The sequence below is a fragment of the Pectinophora gossypiella genome, chromosome 18 (assembly GCF_024362695.1).
Source record: "Pectinophora gossypiella chromosome 18, ilPecGoss1.1, whole genome shotgun sequence".
In the NCBI taxonomy this organism is placed as follows: Eukaryota; Metazoa; Arthropoda; class Insecta; order Lepidoptera; family Gelechiidae; genus Pectinophora; species Pectinophora gossypiella.
The window spans coordinates 8,945,414-8,963,525 of record NC_065421.1 but is presented as its reverse complement, the minus strand read 5'-3'; the positions used below and the strand labels follow the sequence as shown (position 1 = coordinate 8,963,525).

At 38.8% G+C, this 18,112-nt stretch overlaps 1 protein-coding gene across 2 annotated transcripts in view; it reads left to right on the top strand.

The window, feature by feature from the left end:
* LOC126375124 (hemicentin-2-like) overlaps positions 1-18,112 on the top strand; it is a 171,523-nt gene that overhangs the window by 131,313 nt on the left and 22,098 nt on the right. For both annotated transcript variants that reach the window (XM_050021970.1, XM_050021971.1), the window contains exons 3-6: positions 981-1,199; positions 3,639-3,765; positions 6,797-6,993; positions 13,197-13,307. In XM_050021970.1, coding sequence (XP_049877927.1) covers positions 1,109-1,199; positions 3,639-3,765; positions 6,797-6,993; positions 13,197-13,307 — 526 coding nt within the window. In that variant the 5' untranslated portion in view covers positions 981-1,108. The remainder of the gene's footprint in view (positions 1-980; positions 1,200-3,638; positions 3,766-6,796; positions 6,994-13,196; positions 13,308-18,112) is intronic.

The following is an 18,112-nucleotide window of genomic DNA, read 5'->3' as shown; positions in this document are numbered from 1 at the left end:
ACAATAGATAGTATTTTGATATTTCTCTTTAAAAATGATAACCCTATTTGAAAGCGCCACTTGTGACCGGGTTAATAATTGACTTTAAGTATAATAATTATATTTATTAGATACAATACGAAATACATACAATATTACGAAGATTCTGTAGATATGTGGCTCCATTATGCTGCAATTAGGTCGTATTGTATTGTAATTCAGCGATGCGACTAAATGCTGAGATCGTTCCAATTAATTACCAAGTATACTGTTCTCAGCTGGTAGAATTCAGATCACACAGTAAATACAACACAATACAACACTTAATAACACCATGGCCCCGATTCCTGCAGACACCTCCTAATTTTACTTTAAGTTAGACCTGTCATTTTCTTATCCGTCGAAAAGGAAAGGGACAGATGATTGACAGCTCTTAATTTTAGGAAGAATGAGTAAATGAATGAATAACCCGGGCGAATCAGAAAAGTATCACGCTGGTATGCAAACCGTTTGACGTGTGCTGTCAACTTAATTCTGTCAGGTTATTAACCAATGCTTTATAACGTTATTTTAGATTTGTGCTTAAAATTGACATGTGTTCCATAAATTTTATGCTTGTCGATTACCCATATCTTTCCTTTTCACCGGATAAGAAAATGACAGGTATAACTTAAAATAAAATGGCATGGTGTTTACAGGAATTAGCACCATTATTACAACATCGTTTATAATTTCGTGGGTTGTGACGTAGATCACCAACCCCATCAACCCTGGTGTCAGAGTTACTATTGAGCAGCCATAGGCCCCTGACATGACTCATGTAACGACTACGTACTTACATCAGTAAGTAGTAACCGGGACCAATGGCTTAACGTGCTTTCCGAAGCACGGATCATCTTACTTTACTTTTTTATTGTCAAATAATTATTGCTTTACGATTTTAAAGTTTTTTTAATTGGTCATACTCATACTTAATTATAAAATTGGTCCTTTTGTTACAGGTAATCAATAAGACTATGAAACCAACTTGCCAAAACACACCTCAATTCGCTAAGACAATCGAAATAGCGCAACTAGTCCTGGATGCGTGAATTACATCGACCAATGAGAGGGCGGCGCGGGAGCATGGATGGACCATAGAATGCGCGTCAATCCGGCGCCGGTATACCTATTCCTGCTGATTTATACGTGCGCACACGCATTCATTCCTGGCGCCGATGGTGAGTGTACATTTTACTACTGCATAACAAAGGATTGTAAGTTATATTTCATGGGACTTTAATTAATATGGGAGATAAATTGGTGTAAGTATCCTCTTCAGGCTTCAAGTAATCTTAACTCTTATTGCTAGTAACTATGAGGCCTCAACAATGTATACAATACAATACAATACAATTATACTTTATTGCACCAAAATAAAAAGAAATAGTTACAAAAGACTCTTATCTAGGTACATGGCAAATGGCGGCCGTATCGCTTAAAGGGATTTCTTCCAGACAACCATAAGGTGAGGAAAACTCAAAATTGAAAGATTGCGGTTATAAACTATAAGTACGACTTACCGATAAATACATGCAAATAAATATATAACATGCATACAAATATACCTAACCTGTATATCTATTATATACCTACTTACATAAATAGTACACACAAAATATCTAATAATAAGCTACTCAAGAGCCACAGAATATAAACAGTTTATTATTCATAAGTAATACACAAAGCTGTAACTAAAAGCGTTACAAAATTGCAGCTTGATTCCAGTAGTAGGTGTTGTAAAAAGCTTGAAACGGCCTAATGTGGTGAAAAAACGTGAGGACACAGTGAGTGCGGTTTGTCGTAGTGAGTTTGGTGAGAGTTCAGATGGGTCCGAACATTCCGATATCAAAAACATAAACAAGCGGCAAAGAAAGAAGGTAGACAGATATGTCTGCCCGTAGAAAATTATGGATCTACCTACTCCACTCCAATCTCATCAGTCATCCCGTGATCATGGCACTTGCAACAGTGTCGAAATATCGGGAGTCTCATATCCCCATTTAAACGCGGTAAGAACCCGTTATTATGTGTTTTAATTATGATAATAACCGCGTAAACTTAAAACAATGTATGAATTAATTTCATCGAAACTGCGAACTGACTGCAATTCAACTGCGATTAAACTACACTACAACCGCAGCCTCTGTGATCAAATGGTTGAGTGTTGTGTTCACATGGAGATCCCATGTTCGAATTCCGTTAGGAGTATATTCCTATCCCTAGTTTGGTTACGACATTGCTGATTGATCACCTGATTGTCCGAAAGTATGATGATCCGTTTTTCGGGACGTTAAGTAGTCGGTCTCGGGTACTATTTACTTACATGATGGGGTCTTTAGCAGCTCTATAGTAACCCTGACACCAGGGTTATTGATAAGGTCGGTCATTGAACTCACAACTTACACGAGAGCAGAGAAGTCATAAGCGTTCATTTTCTAGTGAAGGTACCATAGCTATCCAATCATTTAGGTATTTGTCGAGTTGGTTCTTCTATCGTGTGGGTCGTGAGGTGGAGTACCAACCTCATCAACCCTGGTGTCAGGGTTACTATTGAGCCGCCAAAGGCCCCTGACATGACTCATGTAACGACTACTTACTTACATCAGTAAGTAGTAACCGGAACCAACGGCTTAACGTGCCTTCCGAAGCACGGATCATCTTATTTTCGGACAATCTGGTGATCAGCCAGTAATGTCCTAACGAAATTAGGAACCACAAAGTAATTTTTAAAGCAAATACTAAAAATAATTACTTTGTCGAGTTGGTTATTAATATTATTCAAGAGTTCTAAGATACATAACTAATAATGCTTGATCATAAACTTAACATCCACGTGAAATAACTGCATTATGTGGTCTGTAAAGTTTTACACATACTGGTCAGAAATGGTTCAGTGCCCAATAAGGAAACATAACAAAATACCACAGCTGTAAAACGACAGACGTCGATTCGTAAATTGTAAAGTTATGACAAAATGCTAACCCGAAAGACTGCCTTGTCCCCAGTCGAAATAAAAATATAAATTTTAAAACTAAAACCCGACGTCGGAAAAATAACGTTTTAAAAGGTATGAAACAAGAAAATAGGTTTATTTCTCTGAAATTCTTCCGAATATAGCCGAATATTTGGAAGATAGCCGTGGCCGTATGCCAATATACATAAATATATTTACATACCTCCTTTTTGTTTCGCCGCAGCCGGGTAAAAAATACACACACGTTCCGCCGTACGACGCCCACTGCTGGGCATAGGCCTCCCCCACCGATCTCCACGACAATCGGTCCTGCGCTGCCCGCATCCAGCGGCTTCCCGCGACCTTCACCAGACCGTCGGTCCACCTTGTAACGGGCCTACCCACTGAGCGTCGTCCGACACGTGGTCGCCATTCGAGAACCTTACCTCCCCAGCGGCCATCGGTTCTCCTCGCTATGTGTCCTGCCCACTGCCACTTCAGCTTGGCAATTCTCCGAGCTATGTCGGTGACTTTAGTTCTCCTGCGGATCTCCTCATTTCTCTCGAGATAGAGCGTGTCTGTGTAAAACAACGTTTTTTGGATAAAGTATCCGAGGTGTGCTGTGAACATGTGGCGGGATTTTAATCTGATGGTATGGCTGCAGGTCCAGTGTCGAGTCAGGAGGCGTTGGAAGGCGACAGCACGACGCTGCTCTGCGACTCCACCCCTGACACCAGCAACGACGAGCTGATGCTGCTCGTGTGGTACAGGAACAACGCGCCCATCTACAGGTAACATGGAGTATATTCAGTATAGTTACTAATGAGCATATGTATCAGCTGTGACTAGTATTCTAAAAAAATGTTCCGGCAGCTGAACACAGACCCTCAATGAACATCATCATCAGCCCATTAACATCCCCACTGCTGGGGCACGGGCCTTCCCTATGGATGGATAGGGAGATCGGGCCTTAAACCATCACGCGGGCCCAGTGCGGATTGATGGTTATTAACGACTGCTAATGCAGCCGGGACCAACGGCTTGACGTGCCTTTCGAAGCACGGAGGAGCTCGAGGTGAAAACTTTTTTTTTGTGGTCACCCATTCTATGACCGGCCTTTGCGAAAGTTGCTTAACTTCAACAATCGCAGACCGAGCGCGTTTACCGCTGCGCCACCGATCTCCACAATACTCAATGAACATAAATGGATATAGACTATATAGAGCATACGTGTGGTATATCTATGTTTTACCTATGGTTTTATGTCATGTCATAATATCATTGATAAAAATGCAAATGCCGTTTTTTTGAATATATTACAATACGCTACCATGCTATTCCATTACATTTGAATGACATATACATACATAAACTCACGCCCATGTTCCCCGAAGGGGTGGGTAGAGCCACAAATAATCAGAAGACTATTTGCAGCCACTTTTTATACATAGTCCTAAGATGGATAATGATGAACTGTATGGTGATAGGGAATCAGCATATCGCCCATATAGATTCATCATTTTTGGTAGGACGCTTTCCTTTTGTCGGCTTTTACGACATGCACGGGAGGAGAGGCAGCAGAACACATTCTATGTTTTTTCTTTACTCCCAGTTCTGCAGAGGAGCTCATTCACACATTCATTCATTCATTCATTGAGGAGGACATTTAAATGAATGGAGTAAAATAGAGTATAAACTTTATTCCCAAAACAGTGAAGGTTACAAAAGTGCTTACATAAATTAAGATTAACAATTTATGATTAGCAGTTAACACTGCCCAGGGAAATGGGACTGACTCAGCATTATGATGTTGGTAGGCTTGCAGGACATGAGCAATGAAAATGAACCACCATTTTCGTAGTCAAATTGAACCTTAAAAATATTACCTAATGCTGGAAAATATACCCTTTACAATAATTTATAGATAATTGACATAATCGACGATGGTTCGAAAATTGACATGAATGATTTCCATCCATCCGACAACTATTCAATCAATAAGCCGACCAATTAGACTACACAGGGTGTTAGTGACATCGTAACGAAAACTTTAAGGCATGATTGAGCCGATGATTTTGAGTTGATATCAAGTGGAATTTACCGTCGCAAAAGTATGGAACTGAAAATAATTAAAGAAAAAATATTCAAAAGGAAATTCCGCTTGATATCAACTCGGAATCATGGAATCATCCTCTTCAGTATTTGTTACGGTGTCACTAACACCTATACGTACTCGTATGGCTACTTGTACAGACATGAGTAATATCATGTAACCACTTTAGAACCCTGTCGCACTATCATATTTGACATTTAATGAGACTTACGGTTTAATAATGTGAAAAAAGGTAATGTGACATGGTTTCAACGTATATACATATTAGTACTCGTGACTGTACGGGAAAAATAAGGGAGATGATTCAACTCATTATTCTGAGTTAATATCAAGTGGATTTCTCCATCACAAAATTATAGAATTTAAAATAATTTAAAAATACACACGCGACGGAATATTCCTCTTGATATTAACTAAGAATCATGGTCTGAATCAACCCCCTCAGTATTCGTTACGATGTCACTCACACCCTGTAATTTCAGCCAGCCCTAATAACTGACCTCTCAAGACCTCAACTATCTGCTAGCGAGGGTCCAGATTCTATTAATTCCGTGGATTTTGGACCCGACCCAAATACTTGCCAGGTCGATAACCAAAGCTACTCCAAACTTGAAATAGGTATTAAACTTTGACAACTTATTAAAGCCCCTGTTTCGTTACATAGAGTCATAGAGCCATTTATCACTAGGACACCATGATGACGCCATGCGCCACCACGGTCACACCCTAACAAAAAGTATGCAGTTTGACATCTGAGGCCTTAGTCAAGTTGCAAACGATTAAATGACAATCAACAGTGACACCAGGGTTGATAGGGTTGGTAATTCACCTCACAACGCACACAATAGAAGAAGAAGGACAGTGACAGTGATAAAAATATATTTATGGGATTGATATCAGCGTGTCAATATAATATAATGTTATGTCGATTGTCATAATCATTGTTTTAAGTTTACGCGGTTATTATCACAGACTATTAATAATTAATTTCTACCACTTTGGCTCCAGGTCAAATATTTAAACGGCTTTTGTAAAGGTATTTAGTTTAGATACGTAGGAATTGTTTGTGTTAATTATTTTGTACAAGAACATTCCGATATCAAATGCATAAACAAGCGGCAAAGAAAGAGAGTAGACAGATATGTCTGCCCGTAGAAAATTATGGATCTACCTACTCCACTCCAATCTCATCAGTCATCCCGTGATCATGGCACTTGCAACAGTGTCGAAATATCGGGAGTCTCATATTCCTACTTTAAACGCGGTAAGGAACCGTTATTATGTGTTTTAATTATGATTGTCATAATCGTTTGCAATTTGTGTCTTGAATGTTGCGCTACAAGCAAAACATCAGGTAAGCTTTTATGCAGCTGCATACATTTTGTTGATGGCGCGACCATTTATAGGCTATATAGCCAGTGATGTGATGAACCTTTCCTGAGGATGTTCCTGTTGTAAAAACTCTTTAAAAAAATTGTTCTTTCTTGTAAGTACTTTGATCCTAGATAGGCAGATGCCTAGCATATAGCTAATCCATGCGCATCTTATTTAAAAATGAACAGTGTTTTGTCTATAAGACTTTTTCTACATAATTTCTAGCAGAAACCTCGGTGAGGCGTGGATACTTAGTAAACCTTGCGATAAATGTACCTCTGACTACCCTAGTTGGGATACAGTCGTAAGCTTATGTATTTCCACCTCTCTTTCAGCTTCGACGCTCGTATTGGGGCAGAATGGTCGAACCCACACTTCAACACGACAGGGCGGCTGGTGGCGGACCTGAACCAGCAGCCGACCGTCCTGACCATCCATCATTTAAGAGCTGATGACCAGGCACTCTTTCACTGCCGCGTCGACTTCGCACTTTCTCAGACCAGGAACTTGGGAGTCAACCTTACAGTTGTTGGTGAGTACATGAACTTGATTATGATCAAAAATCAAAATTTATTATTTTCTTTAAATAGTACATCAACTTTCATCATCAACATCAACTCAGTGGCCTGCATCGCATTTTACAATTTTATTGTACGTATTTTTATTAAAATAAATGTCATACAAGTATTGGTTTAAAACTTTTAAAACAAACGCGACACTGAAGAAGTCGGCAATCCCTTAGGATTGCATCTCTTAAGATGGGCTGCGCGTTTTTATACAAATAGATTATGTACACACTCATTGGAGTCGCGTTGCTCAGGCTTACAGCATCTTTACTTTGCAATGAAAATGTCAAAGTGATGTTTAAATCAAATTTTGAATCAGGAATGTCTTAAGGTCTTACAGCAGCCAAAACATTCCACGAGATGAAGTTAGCTCAAACTGATATTACGAACCCAGTTGAATGTTTAGCGAATGCACAGAAAAGTCCTACGGAAGCACAAGTTTACTGTAAGTATAATCAGAAATCAGAATCATTTATTCAACGTAATTATCATGGACAAACTTGTTGAAGGTCAATGTAACATTTTTGAATTTAAGTACGTCATTTCGCAAGGTGTTATGGCTGAGGAGAAGAAATGACAAGAAACTGCAACACATCTTTTAAAGACCAATGAGGGTATACTCATGGCTCATGTAAAGATTACTCACTTATATAGTAAGTAGTAACCGGGACCAACGGCTTAACATGTGTATCTATGCTATTATAATCAGACAAAAGAGTAAGTAGGTAAGCACTGTCTTCTAAGTTTGTAACAAATACTTACCTAAATGATTTGACGAATAAACCTAGACTGTAATTTACGTATAATTCCAGGGTTTCTTCAATTTTACTAAAACTTTTGTGTGAAAGCGTCACAATAAATACTTAATAACCCGGTACCCGAGGTTTCAAGTACAAAATAATTAACACAAACAATTCCTACGTATCTAAACTAAATATCTTTACAAAAGCCGTTTAAATATTTGACCTGGAGACAAAATGGTAGAAATTAATTATTAACAGTCTGTCTGATAGCCGTTTAATGGGCTACCAGACAGACTAAACCGATTGTCAGCTGATTGTTAAAAATGTAGACAAAAAGCAATATGATAATCACCACATAAAGACTTAATAACTCAATGACACACACACACAGGTCACAGTCACAACTTCACCACAAATGGTGATTTTTTTGTGACTTAATGAGCTGTTGGTAATAGCCTCCGTGGTCTAGTGGTTAGAGCGTTAGTTTCACGATCTGGAGATCCGGGTTCGATTCCCGATGGGGACATTGTCAAAATCACTTTGGGAGACTGTCCTTTGTTTGGTAAGGACTTTTAAGGCTTGAATCACCTGATTGTCCGAAAAAGTACGAATAAAAATATACACGCCCAAATTTGGAATCATCAATGAATCCGGAAGGAAAAAATAAATAAATTGATGATTCGGAATCATTCGGACAAAATCATCATACTTTTAAATATAGAAATTAAATATGATATGATATGGTAGGTACTAAATATGTTTCTCTAGTTATTAAGTAACTTGTAAAGTATACCTACATTGATTTAAAAGATGTGTTGCTGTTGCAGTTTCTTGTCATTTCTTCTCCTCAGCCATAACACCTTGCGAAATGACGTAGATTCAAAACTGTTAAATTGACCTTCAACAAGTTTATCTATGATAACTACGTTGAATAAATGATTCTGATTCTGAATAAAATATTATAAATATGCCGTGACTTAGCGCAAATGTTATACCTAGATGTTGGTATAAAATTGTAGATATACTTACTTAAACATGTGCCGAGACGCAGGTGTGTGTAGGTAGGGCTTTAATAATAATAACAATATTTTATTTCGGGGTGCCTAACAATAATAATCCTTAGTAGAATTACCGAAAGCTTAAAATTAAAATTAATTATGTCGTTACTACTTTAATGTTATTTGCCATGCGCTTCATTGGAGCGTGTTCATTTCGCGGGATATTGAGCCATAATAATGATGCGTATAGAACGGACACTCTTCGTCCCGCGCCAATTCGTATCGGGCGCCGAAGTAGGTTTACCTCACCCCCTCTGTGTGTTACTTTTGTCTTAAATGGCCAGCCGGGTCTGCATGACAACCGCGCCGCGCGCGACACGAATTATATTAAGCGCTTCGACCAATAAACGATACGAATGCTATCTACATAGATGAACGTCAAACGGCTACTGGTCGAAGGCCTCGATATAATTCGCGCCGCGCGCCACGCGGTTACCGTGCAGAGCCTACAGAAGCCGTTAAGGAGTAAAGAGGAGCGCGCGCCAATTGTCTGTCTTACTTGCACATACACGCATGTATGGAGTGGCCGGGGTTTGCTTCAACGAAAACTAATCACGCATTTCGCAATAAGGCCTTGAGCTTCTTCTGTCGTGTGGGTTGTAAGGTGGAATACCAACCCCATCAAGCCTGGTGTCAGGGTTAATATTGAGCCGCCAAAGGCCCCTTACATGGCTCATGTAACGACTACTTACATCAGTAAGTAGGGACCAACGGCTTAACGTGCCTTCCGAAGCACGGATCATCTTACTTTCGGACAATTAGTCAACCTGTAATGTCCTAACCAAACTAAGCAAACTAGGGGGTTATTAAGTATTTTTGTGATATGTGCCCACCGGGATTTGAACCCGGGACCTCCGGATCGTGAGCTATACGCTCAAACCACTGCCTTCCCAGGCCTTGAGCTTAAGAGAGATAAAACTCAAACTCGTAAGTCAACCAAAAATAAAAATAACCGACCATCTCTACATAATAAAAAAAAAACAATAGATCCGTTGTATGGTGTAAACAAGGAATTTGTAAAGACAGGGCCACACCGAGTGATGTTTGTTTTCCCACGTGGCCGTGGTGCGATTCAAATGATTGACGAACGTTCGAAACTTGTAATACTGTGGTTCAAACTCATAGGAAGTTTCGAAACAAAAACCCATCGTAAATCCCCTATATGGGAGTGGCTTTAGTTATCAACCCTTGTAAGTACATTCTAAAGATGAAAAACTGGTGTCCTTATTTTTGAAAATAGAACACGACATATAAGTCGATATTATCGTTCTGTAGTGTAGGCAATGAAGTCATTTTTTGTATGACGAGTGACAGCCCCAAAATGTTGCTGGGTACTATAGTATAGGATTAATTAAACATGTATACAAAAACTCCAAAAAAAAACACGCGGAAGTTATGTAAGTATTTATACTTGAAAGTACAAATACTTACCTCAATATATTAGGCCGAATAATTTCTCAGCCCAAAATTATTTTACTAAATGATTTATTGCCATGATTATATTTATGACACATCATGAAAATCCACAATTTTATTCAAACTGAACTCTTATTTTTCAAAAATTATTCTTTTTTATCCGTAATTTCGACCGGAAAATTTATTTCATAATACTTTATTATACTTACTGCAAAGTTTCGTTGCCCAAGGATTAATGTTGGGGTCCACTAGCTTCCTTTCTTACACTACTATGGGTTATTCCGTATTATATATTAGGCACTCCCGGTTGGATCAATTTACATACTGTTCAAAATTTACATGGAACTCGCAGTTTCTCCAATAACGCGCAATAGAGCAGAGTAGTAGACTATGCCTTTCAATAGCTAGAATGAATGACTTTCCAGGCTACGTTACTCAAAAAACAATGTAGATGGCGCTGTACAGATTTTCCTTTGTTTCGTGGATAACAGACATATGCATCTTTTATCTTTGTTTTTGGGTACAAATGATGACCCTTTTTACTACACCCAAGCACAATTACAATATTCCACCCGTTATTATTCTGAGCAAAGTAAAGAAAAGCAATATACTTAGGTAGCAACATAATATGATGCAAATATTGAGCAACAACTTACTTAAATCAGTAAGCTTAACCGGGACCAACGGCTTAACGTGCCTTCCGAAGCACCGTGCGATCCGTGCTATAATCCATACAGTATGGATATATCCCATAGAAATATAGTTAGAAATTGCTGCATGAGCAATAAGGCCGCCTGTTGTGCTTTTCTGTATATGTTGTCCTTATCTCTGTATTTTGTGTCCATTGTGCTCAATAAAGTATTTTATCTATCTATCTATATATCCCCACCGGGATTCGAACCAGAAACGTCCGGATCGTGAGCCCAACGCTCAACCACTGGAACACGGAAGCCGTTATGCAGTTACAAGTGCCTAAAAAATTTCGACAATACAAAATTTATGTCTAGTAAGGAAATGGTGCATATTTCCTAATAGTTACTACGGAGAAATGGTTCGATAGTCAATCAACTCGCTCAAATAAAATCTATTTCGACCCCTAATCCCGGGAACTAGAATCTCTTTCGACCCCTAATCCCGGGAACTAGAATTGTAGAACTTCTGTTGGGCTGTTGAAGGGCTGATGTATGGTAGAAACACGATGAATGAAAACCACGATTTAAGGGTAGCGCTTTGACTATATTTTTTTATAAATCTTAAAAATACAATGCAAACGATGTTCGTACACAAGATGAATCAATATGGCGAGTAAAAAAATTACAGCTACAAAAAAGAAAAAGTTGGTTGTCAAATTGACAGCCAATAGCTTTATTGGTAAATGTTGGTGTTTCCAACATACATACATACATACATACATACATACATACATACATACATACATACATACATACATACATACATACATACAATAACACGTCCTATACATGTCCCACTGCTGGGCACAGGCCTCCCTTCAATCAACCGGAGGGGGTATGGAGCATACTCCACCACGCTGCTCCACTGCGAGTTGGTGGAGGTGTTTTGGCTATTAGCCCGGCACCAACGGCTTAACGTGCCTTCCGAAGCACGGAATCATCTTACATTTTCGGACAATCAGGTGATTCAAGCCCAAGGAGCCCAAGGAGGTCAAGCCTGCAATGTCCTTACCAAACAAAGGATAGTCTCACAAAGTGATTTCGACAATGCCCCATCGGGAATCGAACCCGGACTTCCAGAAGGCTCTAACCACTAGACCACGAAGGCTGTTATATATTCTTTTAAATTTATTACAGCTCTGGTTACTGGACCATTGGCCGAAAAGTGGTACTTAAATAATAAAATTGATATTGCGGTCTTCAAAGAAGCTTAATACAAGCACTTATTTATGAACCTTAATAAACAAAATAGTTTAACAACAGTGAAAGAGTTTTATTTTGTTTGAGGTTTACGCGGTTATTATCATTATTAAAACACATAATACCGGGTCCCGTCGTCGTCCCGTGATCATGGCACTTGCAACAGTGTTAATCAAAAAACAGTGAAATATCGGGAGTCACACGCGGTAAGAGCTCGGTATTGTGTTTTAATTATAGTTTTATATTAACAAGTGAGTTCATGTATTTCTCCTCAAAAGTCGCGTTTCCAACAAGAATCGACCAAGCTTTTTTACGTGATCAAGGAAAAACGTTCAAAAAATTTTCACATTGAAATATTACTTTAATTTATTAAATATCACGTGATACAATAATGTGGTAAAGAAATTGGAGTAATTGCAATTTCGCCAATTCGCAGATTAAGCGAAGTATGCATAATTATTTTTCAATGATATTCAATTGAAATTAATTTTATTATTAAAATACTTATACTTATTAATTTCAGGAGTATATTTTTGTATATTGAAGAATTGCGTAACAACGAATATCTACATCATTTGATCACGTTCATTGATGACGTCATATCTCAGGTTTTTCGATAGAGTTAGCATTTTTTCACGCTTTTCGTAAATCTTCCGAATACATTCCGCTTAGGGATGGTACTGAAAAGTATCGGCGTCCGAAGGACGTAATATACGACCCCAACGACCCGATTACTCTAGCCATAGAGACAGCCAATCAGCTCGCGACACCAAACACTTCAGGACCCCGATACCGACCCCACCGGCGTGGTCGACGATTTCCCTCATTCAGTTCAAATATTTTTCCTCTCAGACGACGCCCTGAGCCGAGATTCGCGCCCTCAGGCCTGTTGTCTTAAACGTTGTACCGGGTGAGAGGCTTCAGCGCTCCCCATTTGTCCGGCCAAGTAGTTAAATCTGCGGCAAATCTACAATAAGTCACGTTAAAAAAAAACATTTCGTTAAAAGTATTTCACTTAAGTTGTCATCTAGCCTATTACTTAGTGTCTCTTTTGTTACAGAACTTCCATTCGAGCCGTTTTTTATGGACGAACTCCACAACAAGGTGGACAAGAAAATCGGACCTTACCACGAGGGAGACACCCTGGTTTTGACCTGCCTCGTCATCGGAGGTGAGTGGAACAGTAAAAATGGGGTTATACTTACACCCATACTAATATCATAAATGCGAAAGTGTTTGTACAGTCATGAGCAATATCATGTACCCACTTTAGAACCCTGTCGCACTATCATATTTGACATTTAATGAGGCTTACGGTTTAAATTGTCAAAAAATTTAATGTGACATGGTTGCAAAGTGTACACATGACCGTATGTGTCTGTCTGTTTGATTATCTGTCTTTCGCAGTAAAATGGAACGACGAATGGACGTGATTTTTTAAGTGGAGATAGTTGAAGTGATGAAGAGTGACATAAGCTATTTTTGTCCCACTTCTCTAAAATGGGGGGGGGGGGAAGTTTGTATGTAGGATTCTGCAATTATCAAAGTAGAAAGCTAAAAATTGGTATGCGGACTATTTATGACTAACAAAACTGAAACTGAAACTTTATATGGGACTTTTTAACGCGAGCGAAGCCGCGGGCGAAGCTAGTAAATATACAAACTTACACCCGTAATTTCTAATGGAGTGGGCAGAACCACCAGTAAGGATAAAGGACCCTTTACACTAGCATCTTCCAAAACTCTTTCGTCGTCTTGTAAGAGCCCGTGAAACGTCACGACACCAGCGTTGAACGGGTGTCCCTTGTCACCAGGTCACTTGCAGCCACTTTTGATACGAAGTCCTAGAATGGTGATGCTATACAGGGTGTTAGTGACATCGTAACGAAAACTTTGAGGGATGATTCAGGCCATGATTCTGAGTTGATATCAACTGGAATTTTCCGTCGCAAAATTCATGTTATTTTTTTAGTTTTTTTTAATTATTTTCAATTCTATACTTTTGCGGTGGAAAATTCCACTTGATATTAACCATATAATGGTCCACAAATACAAATATACTTTATTGCACCAAAATAAAAAGAAATACTTACAAAATACTATTTACCAGGTACATGGTAAATGGTGGCCTTATCGCTTAAAGCGAATTCGTTCAGACAACCATAAGGACCACCATGTTTTAAACACATTCTATTCTCTATTCTCGGTTTAAAATTTAATGTGATACATTCCCTCTGTAGGTATTGGCGACACTCCTGGGAAGATAAGCCGGTTGAAAGCGAACTTTTTAATTTTTTTATTCGCTGGAAACTCCAGCAAAAAACAAAGAAAATGTAAAGGAGAGTTATGCTCATTTTACAACCACACCTGCCACTAAGGGTCGGTACAGACTGCGCGTGACTTATAAATGAAGTATAAAGCCTCGTCCCCACTAAGGGACATTTTGTCGCGCGACGTATGCCCCGGAGACATCGGACGATGTCGCCAAACTTCACCCGACTACTAATTAACGCACCCCAGCCATGGTATAAGAAGACCAGGTATGCTCAAAACTGACAGCTAGCATTTTCAAGGTTAGCCCAACTGACGTCATCCGACCCTGTGTTGCCATTTCGTAAAAAATAAATTACCCACGACCAATGATTTTAATCTACTTTGCAAGGAGATTTTGTACTTTTAATAAAGGATTTACGTACAGTTTTAATGATTTTTGTATACGTGACACATATTAGTAATTAAATACATTAGTCAGTAATTCACTTACTCGTAATTTTCAATAATAAAATTCGCGTCCTTGGAATGTTTGAGATACTAATTGAATGGTAACACTTATATTATGTCATCAATCCTATGACAAGCCGCCATTGCTATTGCTATTGGTCTACTTATACCATGACCAGCTATATGGCAAAGTCGCGAGGTAAGATGTAGGGCGGACCATATCGCAAAATATGTCGCTCGACAAAATATGTTCCCATGCAACAAAGTGAACAAGGAATTTTTTACGTTTCCAAGTCAACTTGGAAATCTTATAAATAATTTCATTGTTTGTCTGTGCTTGCTCATTCATTACTTTTATCATGGGGAGATGCCAGATTGATGACGGAAAAACAAAAAAGGTAAGTATGTGATATTTTCATCACCATCACCAGCCCATTAACGTCCCCACTGCTGGGGCACGGGCCTTCCCTATGGATGGATAGGGAGATCGGGCCTTAAACCACCACGCGGGCCCAGTGCGGACTGATGGTTATAACGACTGTTAATGCAGCCGGGACCAACGGCTTAACGTGCCTTCCGAAGCACGGAAGAGCTCGAGATGAAAACGTTTTTTTTTTTTGTGGTTACCCATCCTATGACCGGCCTTTGCGAAAGTTGCTTAACTTCAACAATCGCAGACCGAGCGCGTTAACCGCTGCGCCACCGAGCTCCTCATGTGTGATATTTGTGATATTTTATCGCTTCTATATATATATAAAACAATAAAAAATACGTGTTTTATACCTATAAATGTAATAACTCTCAAACGTCTGTCCGTTCGTCTGCTAAAAGCCTTAAAGCTACACTCCATCACACTGCGTAAAACGGTTTTACGGATTACGGTTCATTAAACTGTGTTGATCCACACTGGCTAATGTAAAAGGGTATTTTATTGGGTAAAACTGCACGATAACGAAAATAACTAACAAAAGATAATAAAATACTAAATGAAAAACCGGCAACCGGTGTGGAACCGGCGTGCGTGTATGAAGCGATTTATAAATATGGAGGAAGCAAGAGAAGTGTGTCAGGATCGAAGCGAATGGAATTCTATAGTGTCTGCTTACCCCGGTGGGAAATAGGCGTGAGTTTATGTAATGTATGTATGAAAAACAAAACGATAGATTATACTCTTAAAAACTCGATGCGTTTTTATGAAATTGTCGACTCTACCACATTTTTATGAGATAATCGGCTTCGACGCGATAAATGAACTAATTCTATTAGCTACGCGACAAATAAACTATATTTAGCTCATTTATCGAGTAGATGCTGTCAGGTTAATAAATTAATTAAGACACAAACAAACTATAGGTCTAGATAGTGATATTTGGCCACCCACGTGACAAGATACATTCTTCAGAAAATAATCACTAATAGGATTAGTTTAGATACTTTATAGTGAGTAGTAGGTAGTAATAGTACTGCTAAATAGTAACTACGTTCTACTTAATAGTACGTACTCTTATTTAGTAGTATTAAGTACTATTCCTACAGTAGTACCGATTCTATCGTACACGTCCTAATTTTGTTTTAAATTATATACTAACTGAGTTCTACTTAATAGTACGTACTCATTAATAAGTTGTACTATTATTATTTAGTAGTATTAAGTACTTTTCCAACCATAGTGCCGATTCTATCGTACACATCCTAATTTTGTTTTAAATTATATACAGAATTTATATAAAGAATTATTTGCCTTTGGCCTTTGATAAATGCCGATTACGGCCGACGATCGCGAATTAAAAATCGGTCACCACAATTTGTATTTTTATTGCCTGGACAAAATACCAAAAATCGAAAATTTACTCTGCATTTTTTTACGGAAATGGAATCAATAAATGAGACTCGTCGTAAATGACATTCTTTTTGTGGAGTGATGAAAAGTCACCCGATATACCTGTCATTTTCATATCCGCCGGAAAGAAAAGGGACGGTTGATTGACAAGGACAACTGTTAATTTTATTTTTAAAATAATAACTCCGACTACTCGAATAGAACAGCCTCCGTGGTCCAGTGGTTAGAGCGTTAGGCTCACGAACTGGAGGTCCGGGTTCGATTCCCGATGGGGACATGGTCGAAATCACTTTGTGAGACTGTCCTTTGTTTGGTAAGGACTTTTCAGGCTTGAATCACCTGATTGTCCGAAAAAGTAAGATGATTCCGTGCTTCGGAGGGCACGTCAAGCCGTTGGTCCCGGCTATTAGCCGTAAAAACACCTCCACCAACCCGCATTGGAGCAGCGTGGTGGAGTATGCTCCATACTCCCTCCGGTTGATTGAGGGGAGGCCTGTGCCCAGCAGTGGGACGTATACCAACCGTACGTGGGCTGTTTATGTTACTCGAATAGACATCTCGCTCGTATAATTCAGTTCCAGAATACGCTAACATTCCCAAACGTAATTTTTTTAAGAGGTTGTTTAACATCTTATCTCGTCTAGCCTAGTCGATCCCACTGCTGGGCTAAGGCCTCCTTGATTTTTCCACTCGACTTTGCGCGATCTCCGGCCAATCCCTGATAACATCAGATATATCATGATATTCTATACTTAATACAGGGTGTTAGTGACATCGTAACGAAAACTTTGAGGGATGATTCAGACCATGATTCTGAGTTGATATCAAGTGGAATTTTCCGTCGCAAAAGTATGGATAGGAAAATAATTAAAAAAGACACAAAAAAAATCATGAATTTTTGACAGGAAATTCCACTTGATATCAACTCAGAATCATGGTCTGAATCATCCCCCTCAATATTCGTTACGGTGTCACTAACACCCATACCTACTTGTATGGCTACCATATGTAGTAGTTTAAACGGGGTACGGGGTGTAAGTGACATCGTAACGAATTCCGAGGGATGATTCGGCTGATTATTCTGAGTTAATATCAAGTGGAATTTTACATCGCAAAAGTATAGAATTGAAAATAATTTAAAAAAACTAAAAAAAATACATGATTTTTGCGACGGAAAAATCCACTTGATATCGACTCAGAATCATGGTCTGAATCATCCCTCTAAGTATTCGTTACGATGTCACTAACACCCTGTATAATTGTTGTAAGTTTGTTCGTATACTACATTTTACTGTTTCTAGCATGTGAAACAAATTAAAATTATAAAACACTGTAACTTCTCTCGTATTATTTACTTCTTTCGTATTATTCTTCTTTGTAATATCTACCCACTGTACCTGTGTGTCACAATAAAT